The sequence below is a fragment of the Asterias amurensis genome, chromosome 18, assembly GCF_032118995.1.
Source record: "Asterias amurensis chromosome 18, ASM3211899v1".
Taxonomy (NCBI): Eukaryota; Metazoa; Echinodermata; class Asteroidea; order Forcipulatida; family Asteriidae; genus Asterias; species Asterias amurensis.
This window is the reverse complement of record NC_092665.1, coordinates 7,627,628-7,653,762: the sequence shown is the minus strand read 5'-3', so window position 1 is coordinate 7,653,762 and position 26,135 is coordinate 7,627,628. Positions and strand designations below refer to the sequence as shown.

Below are 26,135 nucleotides of genomic sequence, written 5' to 3'. Positions count from 1 at the left end.
TTATTAAGAAAACAAAACAAAAAATACCCTAGGCAGCAGACCAAACCGATAGAATCTATATGCTGTTTGTTGGAAGAAAGATACTTGGTTTTTTGACAACTAGATTATAATACCCATGGTTTTATTGTATATTTATTGTGTCTTATAACAATTTGCATTGTTTTTTCATTCAGCAAAACGTCAACGAGTCATGTCAGGGTCTGATGACAGTGATGATGATGCGCCGCTTTCGTCACTGGCGAGACCAAAGACTCCATCATCTGAAACCTCGATAGTGAAGATGTTACAAGAGATGAAACAGCAGCAGCAGGTCACTTTCTCGGCCATTCAAGAAATCCGGGAGGAGCAACGTCTGCAAGCAGAGGAAAATGCAGAAGTCCTTGACACCTGTGCAAAAATGTTTGACATTGTGAAGGGAACATTAGACTTGTTAAAAGGACGGCTTGTCAGAAAAGTCAGTCACGAGGGAAATGTTTCTCATGCCGCCGAAGGAAACATTCTCAAACCTGCTGATCAACCTATCCCCAAACCCGACGATGAACCAAACCCCGAACCCGCCGATCAACCCCCTATCATCGAACCATGATCGAACCAACCGATCAACCTATCCCCGCCGATCAACCTCCAATGACGGAACCTGCCGATCCACCTATCCCGGAACCCGCCGAACAACCTATCCCTGAACCCGCCGAACAACATCCCTGAACCCGCCGATCAACATATCCCTGAACCCGCCGATCAACCAATCCCGGAACCCGCCGATCAACATATCCCTGACCCCGCCGATCACCCCATTCCCGCCGAACCAACCATCTGCATGCTGCTTAAGTACTAGGCGGTGGATCAGCGGTGATGCACGAAGGCGGGAAATGTAGGCGGGAAATGAACTCGATGATGCGTGGTGAAACCTGTTGTGGAGCCTTGGGAGTTGTGTGGGGTGTGTGTGCTCACTGAACCGTGTCAGTAGGAACAAGCACAGGGGGCAGTGAGGGTGTGGGGCCTAGGTGACTGAGGGTATAGATGACCCAAAGCAGTCTAATGGTTGGGGCCTAGGGGGTGACCGTGGATATAGAAGATCCATTGGTCGGGAGAAGGGGGAGCCAGATGTCACTGATGTGGAAGCCGATGTCTTGGGGTACGGTGTCATGCTTGTGGATCTCGATGGCCTCTCTAATGCGTCTAGGGTGCCACGCCTGGATGGGAGCGATGATTTCTGCAGCATCCCAGTTCACTCGGTGGTCAGCGATGTGGGAATGCTTGACGATGGCTGATTTATCGAAGTCCCCCCTCCTTCCGTGTGCTCGGTGTTCCTTAAGTCTAGTGGGAAGGTTACACCCGGTTTCCCCGACATAAACCTTACCACATTCGCATGGGATGCGATAAACTCCGGCACGGGTGGAGGGGTCCTTCTTGTCCTTGTGCGATTGGAGAGAGCCATGAAGTTTCTTCGGGGCGGAGTGATACACCTTGATACCTGCTTGCTTAAAGATGCGTTGGAGGCGATGCGAGGGGGGACCTAGGTATGGTAAACTAACTGTGGGTGTGTGTGTTTGACCTTGGGTATAGGAGACCCTTTGGTCGGGGGGGACGGGCTTGCTTGTCTTGACATGCTTGATGTTGTATCCATTCCGCCGTAGAGAAGTGGTGATGTGCTGCAACTCATGCTGGAGGTTATCCGGATCACAAATGGTATAAGCCCGTTGAACCAGCGCACGGTTGACTGACGACTTGATGGCTGGATGATGGAAAGACCGCTGATGTAGGTAATGGTCGGTGTGGGTGGGTTTCCGGTAAATGCTGTGATGAAGGGTGCCATCTTGGTTTCTTGTGATGAGAACATCCAGAAAGGGTAACTTTCCGGAATGTTCTTGCTCCATAGTGAACTTGATACTGGAGTGTTGTTGGTTGAGGTACAGCAGAAATTCATGGAGAGAGTCCTGACCGTGGGGCCACACGACAAAGGTGTCGTCTACGTAGCGGAGCCACAGGCTGGGTCGGAGGTCAGCGGTGAGGAGAGATGACTCGAACTCTTCCATGAATATGTTAGCTAGAACCGGGGATAAAGGGGATCCCATGGAGGTCCCAGCTGTCTGCTCGTAGTACTTGCCCTGGAATTGAAAACAACTGGAGGAAACGCATGTGTAAAGTAAATCATGAATCTGGTCAGGTGAAAGACCAGTACGATCAGGGAGGGATGGGTCATGTGATAATCTCTCCTTGGCCAAGAAGCAAGCTTCATCAGTGGGCACATTGGTGAAGAGAGATTCCACATCAACAAACTGGGTGGAATTGGAAACATGGTGTTCAGTGAGACCCACCAGGGGTCGAAGTACTTTAGCTAGGTACTTGGCAGTGTCGTAGGTGGGGGAACCCCTCGAGGCAACTATGGGGCGGAGGGGAACTTCTGGCTTGTGAATCTTGGGATTGCCGAAGAACCTGGGACAGGTGGAGCTGGATGGGCAGAGCCTACGATAGAGTGGGACGGAGAGAGCTCCAGACCGGTGGATGGAAAGGAGTTTGCTGGCAACCCTCTTCTCGATGCTGGGGGTGGGGTCCTTGGGGAGGGGGCGGTATGAACCAGATGATAAAATATTGCTTACCTTGTTAGTGTACTCCGTGCGGTCCATGATGACAGTGGCATTCCCTTTATCAGCAGGCAAGATGTGAATGGATTCGTCCCGGCGAAGTTCTCGGAGGGCTGCCTGCTCAACCTTGGAAAGGTTGGACTTTGCTGGTTTCGCCTTCCGCAAGACCTCGTTAATCTTGATCCGGACATCATCCTTCTCCGTCTTGCTGAGGTGTTTGAGGGCTTGCTCTGTAGACTGGATAATTTCTTCGGTGGGGATGGACTTGGGGGGCTGTGCAAAGTTCATACCCAAGGACAGGACGCTGGTCTCGGTTTCTGTGATACGCCGGTTGCTAAGGTTGACTACGGTGTGTTTCTGAAAAGGGCGTTGACTACGGAGGTGAACTGGAGGCCGAAAGGATATAGGAGATCTCATCTTCTCAGGGGGTGTGCGATTGAAGTGAGATATAGACGATCTCTGCTTCTGGTGGTATAACTTGTGGAACTTGGCTATCTGCTTCCTACGGGCGGTCGCGAATGCATGCTGGCTGGATGAACTGGAGAGGGTGCTAATCTTAGAGAAATCTCTCGGGTGAAGGGAGGATTGTAGTTCCCGCTCGGTGTTAGTGATGTCATGATCTAGACCGGCTAGAGATGATCTGGTGGATGCTATCCGCTCCTTGAGAAGGGCAGAACTGGCGGCTTGAAGGATGGACGAAGAACGGCGGCTGCGGACTGGATCATGAAGGCGTAGTCCTTGAGGCATCAGGTTTGAGTCTCGGCAACGTTTAAGGAAGGCTAGATTATTTATGAGTTTAGAACGTCTTACCGACATCCGGTCATATAACCTAACCGCCTTAAGGATAAGCTCCCCGTAGAGCAAAGATAAGTAGGATTTGAAACTTTGCATGGTGGAGATTATCTATTGTTGAACAGTATCAATTACGGATTATCCGAGCCTCTGCCAAACCGCAGACACGTCATGACGTGAGCCTTCCCGTGGTGACGTCAGTGCACCTCGGGCCAGCCCCTATCGCCCCACTTGTGGATTGGGTCACTTGGGGCTGGCTCCAATCCACAAGTGGGGCTCTTGGGGCTGGCCCGAGGTGCACTGACGTCACCACGGGAAGGCTCACGTGGTGACGTGTCTGTTTTTTTTTCTGGTTCGAAGACGAACGTGGGGTAATTGTGTACCCATGTTCGTCCTGGGAAAACAAAACATACGCAACATCGGGGTCGACCCAGGGAAGCTAAATGAACGCACCCATAATAGATGGGTGCACAAGTCTTATATATATGAAACTACGTCTAATATAGAGGGTGCTGTTAAATATATCTGTATCAATATATACCACAAGGGAAACTGACTGGGTAAATTTGTAAATGATTTTGGGGGTTGAACAAAGAATTGACTAGAGTGGGATTCGAACCAACGACCCCCGGATTAACGTGCCGGCGCTCTACCAACTAAGCTATCTAGCCCTATATAGGCGGTGTCCCTATTTTGTCAATATCTTTGTTCAGGGTGCCAGTCAGACGCCATACAACCGTTAACTGCCGTGTAACCAGGGATCACAGCCAAATTACGATACAACCTGGGAAGCGGAAGCTAGGGGATCACCTTAAGGGGATGCGACTTTTTGTTTCAGATATCAATATAAACCACAAGGGAAACTGACTGGGTAAATTTGTAAATGATTTTGGTGGTTGAACAAAGAATTGACTAGAGTGGGATTCGAACCAACAACCTCCGGATTAACGTGCCGGCGCTCTACCAACTGAGCTATCTAGCCCTATATTGGCGGTGTCTAGAGTGGGAATCGAACCAACGACCTCCGGATTAACGTGCCCCGGCGCTCTACCAACTGAGCTATCTAGCCCTATATTGGCGGTGTCCCTATTTTGTCAATATCTTTGTTCAATACCCCCCAATATCTTTGTTCAATACCCCCGAACAAAGATATTGACAAAATAGGGACACCGCCAATATAGGGCTAGATAGCTCAGTTGGTAGAGCGCCGGCACGTTAATCCGGAGGTCGTTGGTTCGAATCCCACTCTAGTCAATTCTTTGTGCAACCCCCAAAATCATTTACAAATTTACCCAGTCAGTTTCCCTTGTGGTTTATATTGATATCTGAAACAAAAAGTCGCATCCCCTTAAGGTGATCCCCTAGCTGCCGCTTCCCAGGTTGTATCGTAATTTGGGTGTGATCCCTGGTTACACGGCAGTTAACGGTTGTATGGCTTCTGACTGGCACCCAGAACAAAGATATTGACAAAATAGGGACACCGCCAATATAGGGCGAGATAGCTCAGTTGGTAGAGTGCCGGCACGTTAATCCGGAGGTCGTTGGTTCGAATCCCACTCTAGTCAATTCTTTGTTCAACCCCCTAAATATATTTGTGTTTGTCATTTATATTTGAGGTTTTTGGTCCTTTATATATATTTGCCGTTGATCCTCTATATATTTTGGTGGTCTTCTAGATATTTGTTTTGATCATTATATTATATTTATTATTTTGCTCTGAAATATAGATTTTCACTAAACATAAACAGTTTGAAGATAATGATAGTTGAAAGCTTCCCTTGAAATATTTATTGCTGTGGTGTTGTAGTTTTTGAGAAATTAGTGAAAAAAACTGTCAACGTATGACTGGGACCGAGTTGGTTTGGGACCGAGTTGACCGGGTTCGTTTCAGGCGACGAGCGTGGACGACGAAAATAGAACGCCTGGGATTTGGAATCGGGTGAAGTCGGGGACCATTTGCCTAAACTAATTCAAGTATTTCGCTTTCTTTTCGGAAATTATACCATGACATACAAAAACTCTGTGGCAGGAATACAAAAGCAGCAATTTTATTATGCTGACCTTTCTGTTGTGGTTGAGTGGGTCATTTGTATAGAGCTGCTTATAATAAATAGGCAAAACATTTTGCTTTATAAAAATGCAGGAATTGAGCAGAATAGTGGCTAAATGTTATAGAGCTGCTTATAATCAATAGGAAAACATTATGCTTTAAAAAAAATTGCAGATGAGCAGAATACCTTGATTCACAACTTGTACTTGTATTTGCTGTGTTTAGCTGCTTTTTGTGTTTAAAAAGCTTTAGTGAAGTTTGGTCCTGGGCCAATGGCTTTTAAAGGAAAGAATCGCAGCGCTTACGTAATCATGGAATTGTGCTTACGCTAAGCGTATTTAACAGCTTAGCAGGGAATGTGTTCTTGAGCGTCACAATTCGCAATAAAAAAATGCTACAGTTGACTAATTGTGCTCAACTCCTGCAAAACTTTCACTGGGAAAACAACAGTGACTTTAAAATTTGATTTACATTCGCAGGATAATACCAGTGGTTTACTTACATGCAGAAGTAGGCCGGGGCGAATAGTGTACTCTAGTGTTAAAGTCGCGACTACAAATTATTATTTGAGTCGCGACAACTATTTTTCTCTACTCTGTTATAATCGTGCTCAAACGTTGACTACAAAAATTTTCCTGACTATCTGTCTGGTGAAACACTGAGTTGTGTTGCTTCTTATTATTCGCAACATATAATATAACGTGCGCTTGCAACACTTTGCGGCACAAGTCTTGAGAATCCGCAATTTATCTCGACAAGTGTCGATTTCTTCATCAGTTTAGTTTGGATACTTTGCAGTGAGGGAAGATGGTTGGGACAGAAGTCTGCCTAAACTTTCAGTCCTTTGGTCGAGGTTCAGATTGATCCTTGTCAAAGTGCACCTGTAAACAAACTGAACAAAAACATAACCATTAATAAATATATTTGAAGGACTAAAACGTTGTCACAAAAGATTCTGAGAACATGTTTTATCTTTTTTTAAATACAGATCGTTAAATTTTACCAAATTGTAAGGATTCTCAGGAACACACATCAGAAGTTTCACCCAAAGTTTATTTCAAACAAAATGTCTTTATGTTTAAAGGAACACGTTGCCTTGGATCGGTCGAGTTGGTCTTTGAAAAGCGTCATGTAACCGTTTGTTATAAAATCGATATGGTTAGAAAGATGTTGTAAAAGTAGAATACAATGATCTACACAAATATGCCTCGAAGTTGCGTGGTTTTCGTTTTACCTCGTCGACAAACACGCCGACCATGTTAGTTTGCGACCTAAAATGAAAACCGTGCAATTTTGAGTGATACTTGTGTGGATCATTATATTCAACTTTTAAAACATCCTTCTTTTAAGATCTTACTAATTTACATATAAAACAGTTATAAGAAAATTATTAGAATTTTATAAGATTCTGATAAGACTCTTATAAGACTGTTCAATACAGGTTCTTATTAGATGTTTATAAGATTCTTATAGGTTCCTTAAAAGTTTCTTGTAAGAGTATTTCTTTGATCAATCACAGCCACATAAAGCATGTAGCCTTGCCTGTAGCGTCATTTTGGGTAAAAATGATGAAACTAGGCTTAAACATTTAAAAAGGCTAACAGATATAGGTTAATATCACACTTGATTAATGCTATCAATTGACCATAAAAAAGTGTTTCAAATTTACTTTAAAGGCAGTGGTAATTACTAAAAAATAATTATTAGCATAAAACCTTTCTTGGTGACGAGAAATGAGGAGCTGTTGATGATATAAAAATTGTGAGAGCAGCTCCCTCTGAAGTGCCATAGTTTTTAGAAAGAAGTAATTTTCAATGAATTTGATATCGAGACCTCAGATTTAGAACTTGAGGTCTCGAAATCAACCATCGAAACGCACACAACTTTGTGTAACGGCGGTATTTTTTCCTTTCATTATTATCTCCGAAGTTCGATGACCGATTGAGGTCAAATTTTCACAGGTTTGTTATTTGATGCACTTGTTGAGATAAACCAACTGTGGAGGCTAGTCTATGACAATTACCAAAAGTGTCCACTGCCTTTAATATCACACTCAATTGTTGCTAACAATTGACCATCAAAAAAAGTGTTTCAAGTTTACAAGGGACACGCTGGTTGGGTAAGGCAACTTGGTGCATAAAAAGCTTCTTTTTTTTTTTTTTTGAAATGCATATGGTAAGAAAGATATTTTATAAGTAGAATATAATGAGCCACAAGAATATGCCTCCAAATCATGTGGTTTACTTTAACTTTGCAAAATTGCATGTTCAACCATTTTGTGGAGTACAAAATTTGACCCCACAAGCTTGCTAGTCCCGTTAATCGTGGGGCATAATGTAATAGTTATATTCTACTTTCAAACATATGCATTTTATAAGCGGTTACAAGTACTTTTCATAAGATCAGTACCATTTTGAAGTTAAATGAGAATGTTGTCTCACCTCTATTTTCTCTATGAGCAGATTAATAGCAGGAATGTCAAACCAGAATCCTTTTCCCGTTGTCTTCTTCCTATCTATGTAACTGGATATGTTGAACCTTGAAATGTGACCTGAAAGTAAGAAAGAAACAATACTTCTCATTAAAAACTCGTTAGTGACAAACTGCTGAGTTGGTCAATGTTTTTTTCTTGGTACGTACTGTCATTTGCTTAACCTAAAACACACCTCTGCCCACTGTTCTAAACAGGGATCGGCACGAGAAGCCGGGCAGTAGGAGTTTGACTAGGAGAGGCTATTTGAGACGCTGGCCATATAGAATGTTTCATGGGTGAGAAGTTGCTCAATACTTCACACACATTCCTGGTCGTTCCTAGCCCTTTGACCCCCACGATAAAAGTAACCGCACAACAAATCTGATTAAAAAATAGTCAAAAACATGACAACATTTAAATTTATTTAGCTGCACAGGGTTAAGCAAAGGGGAATGATCAATTAACCGGCACAATCTACACACAAACACAAAAATTAAAACATCAAACATAGGTAAAAACTGGTAAAACAAGTAATTGAAAAAAAAAAGATTCTAAAAAAAAAAAAAAAAAGTAAGAGAGTGCCAGTCTACCTACTAACCACTGTAGGTTCTCTTGGTGGATCGAGGGGACTTCTCGCTATTAACGTCGCTAACTCGGAGTGAGTTTTAATTATTTTTCATTACAATCCCATATTCTCAAGCGCTCGCATCATAGGGTTTTGTTAGGTAGAGTGCCAGTCTACCTACTACTGCAGCGAAGGTTCTCTAATGGATCCAGTGGACTTCTCGCTCAGAACGTCACTTCCTTGGAGTGAGTTCTTATTCCTTCAATACATTCCCATAATCGCAAGTATCATAGGGTTTTGTCAGTTAGAGTGCCAGTCTACCTACTACCGCAGAGTAGGTTCTCTTAGTGGATCGAGTGGACTTCTCGTTCTTAACTTTACAGAGTTAAGATAAGTGGAATGAACAAATAACCGGCACCATCTGTACACAAACACACAAAAATTGTTGTTAAGGGAAATTAAAAAAAAGGCAAAAACTGGTTAAAATATGTCATTGAAAAAAAAACCAAGATTCTTTAAAAAAAAACAAATCCAGAGATTGCCAGTCTACCTACTACCCACTGTAGGTTCTCTTGGTGGATCGAATGGACTTCTCGCTCAGAACGTCACTGCACCACAGTGAGTTCTTATATCAGACTTCTCGCTTAGAACGTCACTGCACCGGAGTGACTTCTTATTCTCTCAATACAATCCCATATTCACAAGTATCATAGGAAATTGTTACGTAGAGTGCCAGTCTACCTACTACCGCAGAGTAGGTTCTCTTATTGGATCGATCGGACTTCTCGCTCAGAACGTCACTGCACCAGAGTGAGTTCTTATTCCTTCAATACAATCCCATATTCGCAAGCATCATAGGAAATTGTTACGTAGAGTGCCAGTCTACCCACTACCGCAGAGTAGGTTCTCTTAGTGGATCGATCAGACTTCTCGTTCAGAACGTCACTGCACCGGAGTGAGTTCTTGTTCCTTCAATACAATCCCATATTCGCAAGTATCATAGGGAATTGTTACGTAGAGTGCCAGTCTACCTACTACCGCAGAGTAGGTTCTCTTATTGGATCGCTCGGACTTCTCGCTCAGAACGTCACTGCAACGGAGTGAGTTCTTATTCCTTCAATACAATCCCATATTCGCAAGCATCGTAGGAAATTGTTACGTAGAGTGCCAGTCTACCTACTACCGCAGAGTAGGTTCTCTTATTGGATCGATCAGACTTCTCGCTCAGAACGTCACTGCACCGGAGTGAGTTCTTGTTCCTTCAATACAATCCCATATTCGCAAGTATCATAGGGAATTGTTACGTAGAGTGCCAGTCTACCTACTACCGCAGAGTAGGTTCTCTTATTGGATCGATCGGACTTCTCGCTCAGAACGTCACTGCACCGGAGTGAGTTCTTATTCCTTCAATACAATCCCATATTCGCAAGCATTATAGGGAATTGTTACGTAGAGTGCCAGTCTACCTACTACCGCAGAGTAGGTTCTCTTATTGGATCGATCAGACTTCTCGCTCATAACGTCACTGCACCGGAGTGAGTTCTTATTCCTTCAATACAATCCCATATTCGCAAGCATCATAGGAAATTGTTACGTAGAGTGCCAGTCTACCTACTACCGCAGAGTAGGTTCTCTTATTGGATCGATCAGACTTCTCGCTCAGAACGTCACTGCACCGGAGGAGTTCTTGTTCCTTCAATACAATCCCATATTCGCAAGTATCATAGGGAATTGTTACGTAGAGTGCCAGTCTATACCTACTACCGCAGAGTAGGTTCTCTTATTGGATCGATCGGACTTCTTGCTCAGAACGTCACTGCACCGGAGTGAGTTCTTGTTCCTTCAATACAATCCCATATTCGCAAGTGTCATAGGGAATTGTTACGTAGAGTGCCAGTCTACCTACTACCGCAGAGTAGGTTCTCTTATTGGATCGATCGGACTTCTCGCTCAGAACGTCACTGCACCGGAGTGAGTTCTTATTCCTTCAATACAATCCCATATTCGCAAGCATCATAGGAAATTTTTACGTAGAGTGCCAGTCTACCTACTACCGCAGAGTAGGTTCTCTTATTGGATCGATCGGGCTTCTCGCTCAGAACGTCACTGCACCGGAGTGAGTTCTTATTCCTTCAATACAATCCCATATTCGCAAGCATTATAGGAAATTGTTACGTAGAGTGCCAGTCTACCTACTACCGCAGAGTAGGTTCTCTTATTGGATCGCTCGGACTTCTCGCTCAGAACGTCACTGCACCGGAGTGAGTTCTTATTCCTTCAATACAATCCCATATTCGCAAGCATCATAGGAAATTCAATACAATCCCATATTCGCAAGCATCATAGGAAATTGTTACGTAGAGTGCCAGTCTACCTACTACCGCAGAGTAGGTTCTCTTATTGGATCGATCGGACTTCTCGCTCAGAACGTCACTGCACCGGAGTGAGTTCTTATTCCTTCAATACAATCCCATATTCGCAAGCATTATAGGGAATTGTTACGTAGAGTGCCAGTCTACCTACTACCGCAGAGTAGGTTCTCTTATTGGATCAATCGGACTTCTCGCTCAGAACGTCACTGCACCGGAGTGAGTTCTTATTCCTTCAATACAATCCCATATTCGCAAGCATTATAGGAAATTGTTACGTAGAGTGCCAGTCTACCTACTACCGCAGAGTAGGTTCTCTTATTGGATCGATCAGACTTCTCGCTCAGAACGTCACTGCACCGGAGTGAGTTCTTGTTCCTTCAATACAATCCCATATTCGCAAGTATCATAGGGAATTGTTAACGTAGAGTGCCAGTCTACCTACTACCGCAGAGTAGGTTCTCTTATTAGATCGATCGGACTTCTCGCTCAGAACGTCACTGCACCGGAGTGAGTTCTTGTTCCTTCAATACAATCCCATATTCGCAAGTATCATAGGGAATTGTTACGTAGAGTGCCAGTCTACCTACTACCGCAGAGTAGGTTCTCTTATTGGATCATTCGGACTTCTCGCTCAGAACATCACTGCACCGGAGTGAGTTCTTATTCTTTCAATATATTCCCATATTCGCAAGTATCATAGAAACCTGTTAGGTAGAGTGCCAGTCTACCTACGTCTGCACCGAAGGTTCTCTTATTGGATCGTGTGGACTTCTCGCTATTAATGTCACCGCCTCATAGAGAGTCTGATCCCTTCAATATATTCCCATATTCGCAAGTATCATAGGAATTTGTTACGTAGAGTGCCAGTCTACCTACTACCGCACCGAAGGTTCTCTTATTGGATCGTGTGGACTTCTTGGTTAACGTCACCGCCTCATAAAGAGTTTGTATCCCTTCATTATATACCCATATTCACAAGTATCATAGGAATTTGTTGCATAGAGTGCCAGTCTACCTACTACCGCAGGGTAGGTTTTTTTATTGGATCAATGGACTTCTCGCTATTAACGTCAGTGCCTCATTAAGAGTTTGTATCCCTTCAATATATTCCCATATTCGCAAGTATCATAGGATTTGTTAGGTAGAGTGCCAGTCTACCTACTACAGCACCTAAGGTTCTCTTATTGGATCAATGGACTTCTCGCTATTAACGTCACTGCCTCATAAAGAGTTTGTATCCCTTCACTATATTCCCATATTCGCAAGTATCATAGGAATTTGTTAGGTAGAGTGCCAGTCTACCTACTACCGTACCGAAGTTTCTCTTATTGGATCAATGGACTTCTCGCTATTAATGTCACCGCCTCATAGAGAGTTTATATCCCTTCAATTATTCCCATATTTGCAAGTATCATAGGAATTTGTTAGGTAGAGTGCCAGTCTACCTACTACTGCACCTAAGGTTCTCTTATTGGATCAATGGACTTCTCGCTATTAACATCACCGCCTCATAAAGAGTTTGTATCCCTTCAATATATTCCCATATTCGCAAGTATCATAGAAACTTGTTAGGTAGAGTGCCAGTCTACAACTACTACCACAGAGTAGGATCGAGTTAGAACAACCTGTTTTGGAAATAAAGTTTTGTTAACATTGCATATGATAACATAGGTAACAGTTTATAAGATATATAATGCCCACCTAACTAGAACCGACCAATTCGCTTAGCTGCGGAGAGCGCTCCATACATCAAAGGGCCTCGTCCTGATTGACAACAAAAAGAATTCAATTAGTAACCAAGGAAGACGAGGGAGCTTTGGATCCAGGCAACCTGTTAAGGACATAAAGTTTTGTTAACATGACATACGTATATAGGTAACAGTGTATAAGATATTTAATGCCCACCTAACTAGAACCGACCAATTCGCTTTGCCGCAAAGAGCGCTCCATACATCAAAGGGCCTCCTCCTGCAAGAAAAAACAAAAAAATAAGGTTAGTAACCAGGCAACCTATTTAGGGACTAAAGTTATGTTAACATTACATATATGATAACATAGGTAACAGTGTTTAAGATATTTAATGCCCACCTACACCTAACTAATACCGATCGATAGCCTTGGTCGCGTGGAGCGCTCCATATACGAGGGGCCTAATGGTTGACACCACTAAGAAAATGGTTATCAGTGTTTCAAGTTTATACGTCCATGGCCATTAATAGATGAGGTGGGTGACTTCGGCATTTTAAAAGTGTCGTGGTGTGAGAGGAGAACGATCCATAGAAAGTTAGTTGATGCTATGCAAACAGATGACTGTGATCCATAGAGAGTAAGTTGATGCTGAGAAAAACAGATGACTGCGATCCATAGAAAGTTAGTTGATGATCAGAAAACAGATGACTGCGAGGAAGAAACAGTTCTCTAACAACGTCATCACCACGTAGGACTCAACAAATGAATCAAATTAAAAGTAAATTATTCTTAATATTGTTTAAGGTATTACATAAACTCTCACAATGCTTTACATTCACAAGGTTACAGGAAAACCAACAAATCAGTAAGCAAATAATTAAGCAATTATATGAAAATGAAGAAATAATCCATGGTCATATAAAAAAGAGATTGGCACAATGTGTTTTTATTGTTCAATTGGCTGATGACATAAATACACTGAATTAGAACCAAATAAAATGTTTATTTAAAAGCGAAAACAGTGGATAAAAAAAAACACAAAGCGAATTCAATATTAAAATTTGTCTGAAACACGAGTTCAAAATTTTATTTCACTCTGTCAGAACCAACCCACAAAAAATGACCAGTAGAGACTATTTAACAGTGACAGTTACATGGTTACCCAGTTAACTGACCAACATCCGCGTAACCATATTTATTTTTGACTGTTCAGCTAAATAACGTCCGTCGATATATCGAAAATACTTATATACACAACGTTTTTTTGAGATAAGATACTGCGGATGTAACATTTTTAATCATATCGAAAAATAGAAAATTTTGATATACCGCAATTTGTTCAATAATATCGGCAATTTTGAATGAGCAAAAATCAGGCATGCAAACCTCCAGCGGATTTTTTTTTCCCACTGCTCGCGTGTACCGAAGCTAACCGTTTGTCTGGCTTCCCCAACATACCCTTATAAATACAAAAAGGGAATAAAAAATACAGAAGCCAGAGCCAGTGTAGAGGGTATGCTAAACAAAGAGAAATGTGTCCTAGCCGCATAATGGGACCTTTTACGCGTCTGGTTCCCCCTCAATTGACTTATACATCGAACAATAAAAACACTACAGTGCCAGACTGTGCAAAAATAGTGTAGAATGTATGCTCATTGAGGATAATCGTGTCCTAGCCCCACAATGGGACATTTGTGTTTTAGACAAACTACCCGGCGGGAGCCGGAGCATCCCTCATGCAGGGAACCCCGGGGGTCGTTACCTCTTCGCCTAAAGTAAGCTGTTTGCCAATGGTGATCACGTCTTTTTCTCATTGCACAATAAGTGCTAAGGATGAACGGCGGTGACATCAGGGGGCCGTTGCCCCCCCCCCCACCACATTTGAAAAGTGTCAATTTAGCCCCCCTTACTTTATACTGAGCTTTTAAAAAGAAACAAAGATTTTGCTGACAACCCTGTTTGTTTAATATAATACACCTTTATATTTCTCAAGATAATCTTATTCATATAACAAAAAACACCAATTTACGCCGATCGTTTGGTCAATTGGTCAGTGCGCTGGTTTGTGCGGTGTGTGTCCCGCAGATGGCCACGCCATACCCTGCCACGCACAACGTGTGTCTGTGCATACTACAGTATACTGCCTCGTGTACAGTTTACAATTTCATCAATACAGAGGGTTGGTTTAAAAAGCCATTCTATCAAAACGTTATTATTTACATGAATATTGAGCCAATAAAAGACTGGCATGCCCTACTGACTTGGTGTTCAGTTCAAACATCTCCTGACATCCCAAGGTTATAAAAATATCCAAGGTGACCCAATAATGCTTATTTCCATTGGGGTCGCATTGAAATACCTAATGTGGTCCTTAAAGTACACACAGCACAGAGGTACATCGCGCAGAGCAGCAGGCTACTATCAAGTTGCCTATAAAATTACTATCATTAAAAATATAAACAGGCCCTATAGTCGTGTTATATTTACAAATTGAAACAGACGATTAGAACCAAATGTCTTCACTGACATCTAGCAAACTGACTCAAACAAGGGAGTCTCTTTATGAAGAAACTCATGTAAACCAATATACGCTTATAAATTTTAACAGTGATTTATTAAATAACGTATGTAGACCAACAAGAACATGTTTGCACCAATGACCGTGGTAGAACAAATTTATTATCCACTGATAACAGTTCCTTAAAAACATCCCACAAATGAACATTTTTTTTTTCACATTGGCAATAACAATTTAAGCATACACTAGAAAACAAATATTTATGAACATAAAAATGAAGGACGGATGCAATGTATACAATTTGAAGAAAATAACTACAGAAATTAGGATAATTTCAACAGACAGACAAGGACTTGGACGACAAAGGTCAAAAAACAAAAGCAACCAAAAACAGTAATAAAAAAATTTAAATAAATAAAAAAATTAAAAATGACACGGACCAGACTAATCAATAAAAATAACTATGGACACCACAGTCTTTGTACAACTAGTGTATATACTACAATTACATACCCTGCCGAGAACAACACTTTGATTTGAATTGATTTGTATTTATTCAGATTTTCAAAACATTTCAAAATACAAACACAACAATAGGAGAAAAGACGATGAAATAAGAAAAATTAGTTTAGAAACACAATAAAAATAGGACACAAAAATATACAAGGATAACCCAATAAAGCCAATATCTGTGGCTTGGTTCTGTTTGGTCCCTATGAAACACCCAGCTTGGTGCTTAAATTACACACAACACAGAAGGACACCGCGCAGAGCATGCCAGGTGAATATCAAGTTGCCTATATTATTATTATTATTATTAAAATGTCAGTAGGCCCTATAGTCGTGGTATATTTACAAAATGAAAAAGACGATTGGAACCGAACGTCTTCACTGACCCTCGCATCCCTTTCTACAACACCATAGTAAGCGCATACACAATAAGTGAATGTTAAGGTTTATAAAAATAAACTTAGTTTCATTTCAGAACCCAGAATTATGACGATTGAAACCTCAACAAGGTGTGACACTAGAGACCCCTTGCGGATGCAGCCATAGCATATCGCCAGCGGGAAAAGGCGCCGAAAGCATACCCCATTTTGCGCTTAAAGCTGACCAACCTTTTTTATGTACATAAAAATTGCCTCTGATGTAGTGCTTTTCAAAGGGGTGTTTTGTTTACAAATTGACTAAAAAAAGGGAATCTTTATGAAGAAATGCATGTAAACAGTTATATATTTATAAATATTTAATAGCGACTTTAACTTCACATGTACACATATAAGTACATGTTTGCACCAATGACCCTGGTTGAACAAATTTATTATCCTCTGATTACAGTTCTTAAAAACTCTCACAATATCGAGGTCATACATGTAACCTGCCAAGAACAACACTTTGAATTTATTTGACTGTTAACTATACATACACAGTAGGAGAAAAGACGATAAAATCGGATAAACAAGGTAAGATCACGTACAAAAAATATTCGGATAACCGATCCTAGGATAACCAAATAAACCATTGGGATGTCTCTGACTACCCATCTTGGTCCCTAAAGTACACACAGTGACATAGCACTAGCACAGAGGGAGACACTGCGCAGAGCATGCGAGGCTAGTATTAGTAAGTTGCCTATAAAACTACTTTCATTAAAAATGAGATAGTCGTGTTATATTTACAAATTGAACCAACATTTGGAACCGAATGTCTTCACCGACATCCAGCCATAATTTTCATTGACATTCCTTTCTACAACACCATGGTAAATACATTTACCAGAAATCATAAGTATATAAGAATATACTTAAGTTTCATTTCAGTATCCTAAATTATGACGATCGAAACCGTCACAACAATGGGAGAAAAGACGATGAATTAAGATAAATTAATTTAGAACACAATAAAAATAGGACACAAAAATACCCAACTTGGTGCGTAATAAAGTACACACAACACAAAGACACGGCGCAGAGCATGCCAAGCTACTATCATTGACTTGATTTGATTTGATTTTAATTTATTTGGATAAGAGCATGTCAAAAATACATACACAGCAATCAGAAACAGACGATGAAATAAGATAAATTAATTTCGAACACAATAAAAATAGGACACAAAAATAACAAGGATAACCCAATAGTAAGCCAATATCTTTGGCTTATTTCCGTAGGGCTTCTATGAAATACCCAACTTGGTGCTTTAATAAAGTACACACAGCGCAAACACCGCGCAGAGCATGCCAGGGGTACTATCATTGACAGAACGTGTGTTGATTTGATTTGAATTTATTTGGATAAAAACACGTCAAAAATACATAGCCAGCAATCGGAAACAGGCGATCATTGACGATGAAATAATATAAATTAATTTTGAACACAATAAAAATTGAACACACAAAAATGTACAAAACAAGGATAACCCAACAAAGCCAATTTATATCTTTGGCTTGTTTCCGTTGGGGTCCCTATGAAATACCTCACAATTGGTCCCTAGTATTTATATAGCAATAGAGGAACACCGCGACGAGCATGCCAGGTTATTAGTTTATTAGACTGCCTGTCATATGGTCGTGCTATGTCGATACATGTATACGTACATGCCGTGCTAATTAATTTTACAAATTTAAACCAACGATTGAAACCGAACGTCTTCACTGACATTCACATCCCTATCTACAACACCATAGTAAGCATGTACATGTATACAATATAAGTGAACATTTAGGTTTAAACATACTTATTTTCCATTTCAGTATCCGAAAATATGACGATTGAAACCACCACAAGATGTATGACGTTCGCACTTGTCTTGAAACCCCGCCGTCGAATGAAGCTATCGGCGGCGGGAAAAGGCGCCCGCAAGTGATAACCCATTCCCCCATGGTTCCCTACACGTTCTGTGTACAAAATTCTTTCAAGACCACAGGGCACAACTTCATAGCTCTGTTTATCGCTAAATTCTGCGCTAATCGTAGAATTGTGGACAAGTCGTTTATGGTCCCACGCAGTGAGATAGTCGAGTTGCAGCGGGTGCTCTCTGCTGGTTGCGCGACTAATGCGTGCTGCCCATAGAAATAGAACCCGGAGAACGCTGAGTGTCTCATTGTGCGTGCGGTTTCGTTGTGAGACCATTTGTATGGACGCGCATACGCCATTTTCGTAACGCGTGTATGGCACAATATTTTGCCATACAATTTTGCCATCCAATGACATCATCATTGACCAATGAAAACACTAGAAATGGTCTATGTGCGCTGACATCTTGCCATACGCGCGTGTCATACGATGATAATTTTGCCATACGCGCGTATTGCGCGGTATTGATACGCCGCGTCCACAGACGACACAGAGAGGGCATAGATATAGAATTAAAATAACTAGATCGGCCGCGCGTACATACGCGCCATTGTCTGTGTAGAATGAGGCCGTGTCCGAATTGGCGACTTTGGCTACAGCTACGGCTAGATCAGCGCGTCTGTCAGTGTTGAAGAATAGCAGACGCGCGCGCCCAAGCCGTAGCTGTAGCCGAAGTCGCCAATTCGGACACGGCCTAAGTTTTGGTTCGCCATGGACGCGGTAAAATGTCACGTGCTGACGGCAACGCGCAGAATAAAAATAATTGACAATGCCAACTTCGTGTTATTTACAAACAGGGTGCATATTAAACGATCGTCTTAACATTAACTTAACATTTTTCGTGGGTAGCTACAATGCAGTTCAAACTAACCAATTATTCTAGTAAAGTTTTTAAATTCAATTAATTCAGTTCCATTCAGACACACTTTATTTCCATACTTCTGTGAAAGGATCGACAAGATGAAACTATGGAGTAAAGCAATGAAGCCCTAAGCAGGATAAATGTAATGATAAGATAAGAGTATGTTACTGTTTTGATAAGTAGAACCTTTAAAAAAAAAGACACACAGACAAACACAGAAAACACAAACAGACAAACAGACACGCAAACATAAGACATGACAGCTGAAACAAGATAGATTTATAGAGACGCTTCAACGAACTCATCATTATCGAAGGACGCCCCATGTATTATGAAGTTCTCACAATAAAGAACGGCACAAAATATTGATAAAAAAGAACAGTTTAAAACAATAATAAAGATAAACAAAATTAAATTAAATGATGAAAAAATAATTAAATGAATAAATAAGTAAATAAATAAATAAATAAATAAATAAATAAATGATTGAATAATGATCGATGTTGCTACTGAGTTCTAAAGTAATCTGTACAATTCAGAGAATTTATCCAAAGCCCATTTAGATGAAATTGTGTCGAACATTGAAGCTTAAGCAATTCCTGAAGGTATCCTTGGAGATTCTGATAAAAAAAATCATCGAAGAAGAGATAAACCATGCTCTCTTTCAAATGAACAAAAACAAAAGTCTATGAAAAAACGGCCTTACGGTAGAATTTTACCAAACATTTTGGTATATTCTTTGTAATGACATCTTGGAATTATATAATGATTATTTTTAAGCAATTCTATGAGGTCCGCTCTGGTCAAACTTAAAAGAAGTTGAGGACCCGTTATGATTTCAAGACAGGACACTATTGGTAATTGTCAAAGACCAGTCATCTCACTTGGTGTATCTATAAATATGGATAAAATAACAAAGCTGTGAAAATTTGAGCTCAATTGGTCGTCGAAGTTGCGGGATATGAATGAAATAAAAAACACCCTTGTCACACGAAGTTGTGCGCTTTCAGATGCTTGATTTCGAGACCTCAAATTCTAAACTTGAGGTCTCGAAATCAAATTCGTGGAAAATTACTTCTTTTTCAAAAACTACGTCACTTCAGAAAGAACCGTTTTTCACAATGTTTTATACTATCAACCTCTCCCCATTGCTCGTTACCAAGTGAGGTTTCATGCTAAAATTATTTTGGGTAATTACCAATAGTGTCCACTGCCTTTAAACAACTGGCGTCCTAGTAGTCTTTTAAATGTTGACTACAATATTTTGTTAAAAAACTATCACCAATCGTCTGAAACCAGTCATGTCCTTTGTAGTTTTATTGCCCTTTGAACAAAACCAACTTGGAATACACGCTTCGTACTTTCTGGCCTTGAAGTTTCTCTGTTGTTTTTTTCCCGAAGTCATACGCCCTGACTCGAAGATACTGGCGAGCGATGCTGGTTACCAGGCTCTCTCCATGTGATGGATCGTGGAGGAAAGAATTAGCTTGATCAAGGGTGTGCTGTGGTGACGAAAACACACCACTCCCAATCATATCTTGGGCTGCTCTTCCTACCATGGTCTCCATAAGGTTGACCATAGGTGACGGTGTGGTGGTACCATTATACATACGAAACACTCTCTCCGAAGCTTTACAAACGGCCATGGCATCATCAGATGGGTATATCAACCCCCCGTTATCTCGTAGTTGGATTAGATGAAGATGCCTGTCGTAGTGATGAGGAGTTGGAGGAAGTTTTACTAGAGCCTCCATGCATTCGGTGCAGCTGATTGGTTTGACGATTTTTCTAATCACGAATCCAGCTATATATGCAACTACATTGCAATTAAACTCACTAAGTTAAGGAGGTACTCCAGGTATGGTCGTGATGGCATCTGTAGCTGGGGTTAGGGACAGTAGGGTCGTATCATCCTGTACCGTTGAGTTTGTGTTTGATGGCGGCGGATTGATGTGACACAACAGGAGCTGTCGGTACGCTCGTCTATGTGACAGAATTTAAGCAGATCCAATTATTATAAAACAATCAAGAGTGCAATATATGCATAACACATACACTTTACATCCCCTTTACGAAATATTCGTCATTTCTAGTTTAACATGGTTTATACACACCTGAACTGAGCAACAGATGGGTTATTGTTGTGCCCTCCTCTACCCTGATAGCACCGAAGAAGAGCTCCAGGTGGTCTTGGCTCAACTTGTAAGTCAACAAATACCTGGAAACATTGTAAAAAATGCCAGTTAACTACATTTCCATATACTTTCCATTGTCGCCAGAATCTATACTTTTACATCAATGAAATGTTACGAGACACACAAATCTAAATATTATTACAAATAATAAACGTATATATTTTTTTGTAATGCTTAATATGACGTTCTTCAGTTTGGGTTGTGGACCCTCACATAGGTCTTGAAAGATACCATTGATGGACTGAATATCGGCAATAAAGCCGAACAGTGCAGTCTTCTTTCGAGTATCGATGACGGGAATACCCTTGATGTCCCTCAAGTTCATCAGGTACAGCCTATACAGCCCTCTCCATGAATGGTCGCCAAGACGCCAAGTTGGAGAGCTTAAGGGGTTCTTTGAAACCTTTTGCAGACGGATTTCTTCAATTACACCTATCAAACAATCTGAAAGTATACAATAATGTAAGATTAAACAGAGCGGATCGAAATATAAAATTATAAGGAAGCGCGTTTTAGTCCATAACGACGAGAACTAGATTATATACCTGTCAATAATTCGAAGGAACTTTGTAGTTGCCTCGCAGCCTCGAAACATTGGTTGACCCAGATCTCTCAGAAACTCTAAACTTGTTGCCACCGAGTTGCTGATCGTCTGTGCGGCCAATGATACTTTCATCTTCTGCTTTTGCCATTGTATGTGTGCTGAACGAAGCTTGTTTGCTGCTCGGAGCCCTTCTGTATCTTGGGTTTGATGAAGGTTTTCAATGAACTGCCAACACACTAAATTTACAAAATAATGTGCGATTTATATTTTGTTTATTAGTTTATTTTAATTATTTTGAATTTTATTTCTGTTTTTCCATTTTGTGTTTATTATTGATTAATTAATTTATTTATTTAAGTGTTTATTTCTTCCTTTTTGGTAGTACAGGGAATGTAGATTAAAACAAAAATAAGTTAGAAGATTTAGCTCACCATATGAGTTGGCTTCTCCATCCAAGATGACTTTCCAAGAACCAAGTAAGTTGCGCATGAGTTTGAGCATATGGCAGGCATCGAGTTATGTACCATACTTTCTCCAGCGGATTACATGGATGTGGAAACCACGTTCGCATACTATGAGGGGGGTCTAAGACCACTCCAAGGAGCTTTGCTGTTGCAAGGTTCGCACTCAATCCGTCACCTGTGGACAACGAAATGTTTATATCAAAAGTGTAACAATTCCACGGTACTCCTTGGTTGATTTATAATGAAGTAGTTGCAAACTTACCAGTTAATGAAACTACTGTTACTCCAATATCCCACAGCAGAACCAAGGCCTCTGTAATCAGTCGCATCTGTGTCTCAGCGCACATTTTTGCTTACAGGAAAGTATCCAATTGGAAGTTTCCAATTGTCATTCATTCCAACTGCCATCAGAACTATGCATTCAGTAGCAGGACAACAGCTGATGTTTCCAAAGCCGAGATTTTCGTATCTGTTTGTTAAAGGGAAAATAACGTAAAAAACATAAGCAGCACTATATATGATGACAAGTAATCAAACTAAAAAAATCCATTTTAACAAAGTGGCATTTTTGTAAAGACTTAATTTAACGTACCCTACGTAACAAGACCCGTCAAATTCCACCTGCTTCCGGATGCTCATTCCATCCACCATGAGACAAACAAGGGTTTCGTGCTCTGAAGATGCATGTTTTTCTCTAATGGCATCCAATGCCTCTTTTGTAAAACCAGGGTAGCAGGATATTGTAGCCAACCTCACAGTGCGTACTGAAGGCAACTTGATCTCTTTCCTGATGAACTCATATGCTTTGAGGGAGCAGTAGTACAGATACAGGGAGAACTTTTTCATCTCATCGCTGTAGCTCTGGTGAGTCGTGCCTCTTATCAAGGAATTCCAACTGCAAATTAGAGAAATTCGACTCCATCGTCTCGGCCCTGTCGCTTGTGACGAGGCTTTCTTTCTTCAAAGAAAGAACAACTTGTTTTACTGTTGTGAGCTTCTTGGACAAGCGGCTATTTGTACGTTTGAGCTCTTTTGAATTTTTTTTAGACTTGCGATTTGGTCTACCATACTTTGTGGTAGATCCATTTTTGTTGGTCGTGAATAGTTGTGGTTGTTCAGATGACTTGCTTTTGTAGGTGAGGGGGCAAGTGAAGTTTCGTCTTTGACGACTGGCCTTGTACTCTTCTTCGGGGGCTTTAGGCCATCTTCGAAGAGATCACATTTGCTCTATATTTAAAGGGGAAAGTATTGCAAGATTAATAAGAGCGCTGAGCTTAACAACATGTTGTTTGATAAGCTCTGATATACACTATATAGCATACCTTTTTCTATTGACGATGCATGTTTGAATCTTGCAATTGTTTGTTTTAGAAACCGCTTGTAACAAAATACACTTATGATAAAGTATCAGTATAGTTTCACAACAATCATATTTTAAAAGCAACTCAACATTCGTTTTACTATAATGAAATAAATATAGTAAAAATTCAAATTTTAGTTCTTTGCTTTGTATTGATCTTACATGCTTTAAATGACTTGGGTAGTCCTCAAACATTGATGGCGAGGCGTTATTGCGAAGGTATGTTTTACCCCATCGAACCTCAAAGCACTCGGCAGAAAAATGGTCGCTGCATAACATGTCATGTTCGGTTGGGTGCCAAGGTTTGCCATTTGGTAGTTTCCTCTTTACTCTGTGCAACCAAATGCTCATCCTCTTTTTGTCCTTGGGGGGAAATCTGAGATGGAAACAAAAATCAATAGGGTTTATAGGTTAATATGAGCTTTAATTAATGTTGCTTGTTTGTATTTCACACTTGAAAAATAACTCTGCAACTTGGCGCTGAATGTCTGTTTCGAATATGAATTCAAATGATGTCAGTTGCCTCAGCTGATTAAAAAAATGCGTCTTTGGATTAAATCAGAACGCAAGAATGAGTCTATGCTATGGTTAATGACTGTCCAGTTAGTAGTAAGTAGGGCATACGGTTTGCTTCGCCGTTGGTGTCAGTAATCTATCTATATTTCTTTTCTTTCTTTTGTTCTTGTTTTCTGAAAAGAACCGTTAGTTTAACCTCAATAACGAACTCTGACTCTGGACTCCTGTATCATCGACCACCCTCAACAAATTAGGCCTAGCATTAACCCTAACTATAGTGCACGCTGCGTATCTTGAAACCTAAAGCGTATCTGAGTAGCTGTGTAGCTTGGAACAACCATTGTTATAAGGTTGGAGACTTTTTGTTAAGTTGAAACACATGAGCAACTGTAGATCTGGGCCCAATTTCATGGCTCTGCTTACCGATGAATTTATTCCCCGCTTACTTGCAAACTCCGAATTTCTGCGCTAGCCTTGTAAGCATAAAATGCCTAGTAACGTGGAGTACCCATGCGTAGAAGCCAAAATTCGCCGCTAACCCGTGAAATAGGCTTGCCGTAAGCACCGAATTCCCTGCTTCCGCAAGCGCCGATTCTGTGCTTACAGTAAGCAGAGCCATGAAATTGGGTCCTGTGGTTGTGTGACATACAATGGGCTTACTCAAGCATAACATTAAAAGCATGAGTGTAGACTTGTACAAGTCCTTCGTAAGTATTATCACAACACCATAGGAACGTAGTCAGAACCATATCATTTGGAACAACTCATGGGAAATTGCTGATTTTGGTTGCTTAGTGGAGTCGCGCCTTCTGCTTTTCAACCCACTTGGTTTATAGTGCGACTAAAGCTACGTACTAAGAAAGTGTCGCGATCAAATTCCCCTTGGTTAACTCATGGTTATAACCACTTCTGTCGCTCATGATTACCAGACTAAAACACCAGACATAAGTGACACAATCTTTAAATCTTTTCAGCACGAGTTTTACTTAATTGCACCTTCCATAGACCCTAAATGCTCAACGTGAAGTGCACATGGGCACAAACCAAAAGCCCCGCTAACCTGTGAAAATGCTTGACAAAAGCAAATAATTTCGTATTTTCCAAAGTGTTGATTCTTTGCTTACGGTGAGCTATCTAGCCCTATATTGGCGGTGTTCCTATGTTGTCAATATCTTTGTTCGGGGGTGCCAGTCAGAAGCCATACAACCGTTAATTGCCGTGTAGCCAGGGATCACACCCAAATTACGATACAACCTGGGAAGCGGCAGCTAGGGGATCACCTTATAAGGGGATGCGACTTTTTTGTTTCAGATAACAATATAAACCACAAGGGAAACTGACTGGGTAAATTTTTTAATGATTTTTGGGGTTGAACAAAGAATTTACTAGAGATCATTTTTTTGATAGTTTTCTTTTACTGTTAATTTAAAAACATTTCGTGTATTTATTTTTAAAGGGACAAACATGTTTTTATTATAACTTTTTTTTTATATTTTGTGTAATATTTTTTTCTAGTGGATTAATATTTTTTCATATTATTTCAAGTTTTGACTAATTGTTCATCTTTTCCATTTATATTCTAAATTAACAATATGCTGTTTTTTTTATTATTATTTTGTTCATTTTAAACTTTTGGTGCTCTGTATTTACGATTTATTTTACACATAATTTCGTTTGTTTATTATTGGTATTATTGTTTATCTTTAACTAATTGTAATTGTTCTTTAATTTCCGTTTTTTATTTTAGTTTTCAAAAATCCAGTTAGTTTTTATTTTATTTAGATTTTGGCCCTTTTGGCCGCCCATAAAGTAAGTCCTCAATCCAAACAGGTCCACACTGTATTGCAAACACACACAGAGAAAATATTGGTCGTCGAAGTTGCGAGAATGAAAGAAAAACACCCTTGTCACACGAAATTGTGTGCGTTTAAGATGGTTGGTTTCGAGACTTCACTGAAGTTTTAAATCTGAGGTCTCGAAATCAAATTCGTGAAGAATTACTCTTTCTCCAAAACAACGCCACTTCAGAGGGAGCCGTTTCTCACAATGTTTTATACCACCAACCCGTCTCCCCATTACTCGTCACCAAGTAAGGTTTTATGCTAATCATTATTTAGAGTAACTACCAATAGTGTCCACTGCCTTTAATGGCAGTGCTCTAATAGTAGATCAAGAATGTGGTTAATTTATTACTAACTTGATTGCTATTATATTACCTATAATGATCCAAACTATGTGTAACTCTTTGGTCAAGGCGGCCGATACCTATGCTTTGAATATTAAATACTAATGAAA

The 26,135-nt window shown here is 40.6% G+C and overlaps 1 protein-coding gene and 2 long non-coding RNA genes across 3 annotated transcripts; all 3 read right to left on the bottom strand.

Moving 5' to 3' along the window:
- Positions 1–673: 673 nt before the first annotated feature.
- LOC139950995 (uncharacterized) lies at positions 674–3,401 on the bottom strand. Its single transcript, XM_071949819.1, has 2 exons — positions 1,334–3,401; positions 674–831 (listed from the first exon to the last, which is right to left on the bottom strand). The coding sequence occupies exons 1-2, from the start codon at positions 3,399–3,401 to the stop codon at positions 674–676; spliced, it is 2,226 nt and encodes a 741-aa protein (XP_071805920.1).
- A 1,252-nt stretch (positions 3,402–4,653) lies between these two features.
- LOC139950703 (uncharacterized) lies at positions 4,654–17,876 on the bottom strand. Its single transcript, XR_011787689.1, has 3 exons — positions 17,781–17,876; positions 7,869–7,978; positions 4,654–6,319 (listed from the first exon to the last, which is right to left on the bottom strand). It is a non-coding gene; the product is annotated as an uncharacterized lncRNA (long non-coding RNA).
- A 4,357-nt stretch (positions 17,877–22,233) lies between these two features.
- Positions 22,234–23,692, bottom strand: LOC139951013 (uncharacterized). The gene is made up of 3 exons (XR_011787721.1): positions 23,487–23,692; positions 22,557–23,191; positions 22,234–22,433 (listed from the first exon to the last, which is right to left on the bottom strand). It is a non-coding gene; the product is annotated as an uncharacterized lncRNA (long non-coding RNA).
- Positions 23,693–26,135: the final 2,443 nt, after the last annotated feature.

Bases quoted from the DNA above. Each gene is read 5' to 3' on its own strand.
- LOC139950995 (XM_071949819.1), bottom strand. From the start codon at position 3,401: ATGTCGGTAAGACGTTCTAAACTCATAAATAATCTAGCCTTCCTTAAA. The intron at 832-1,333 runs GTAACCTTCCCA...TCCACCGCCTAG, and splicing joins TTATGTCGGGGAAACCGGGT to TACTTAAGCAGCATGCAGAT.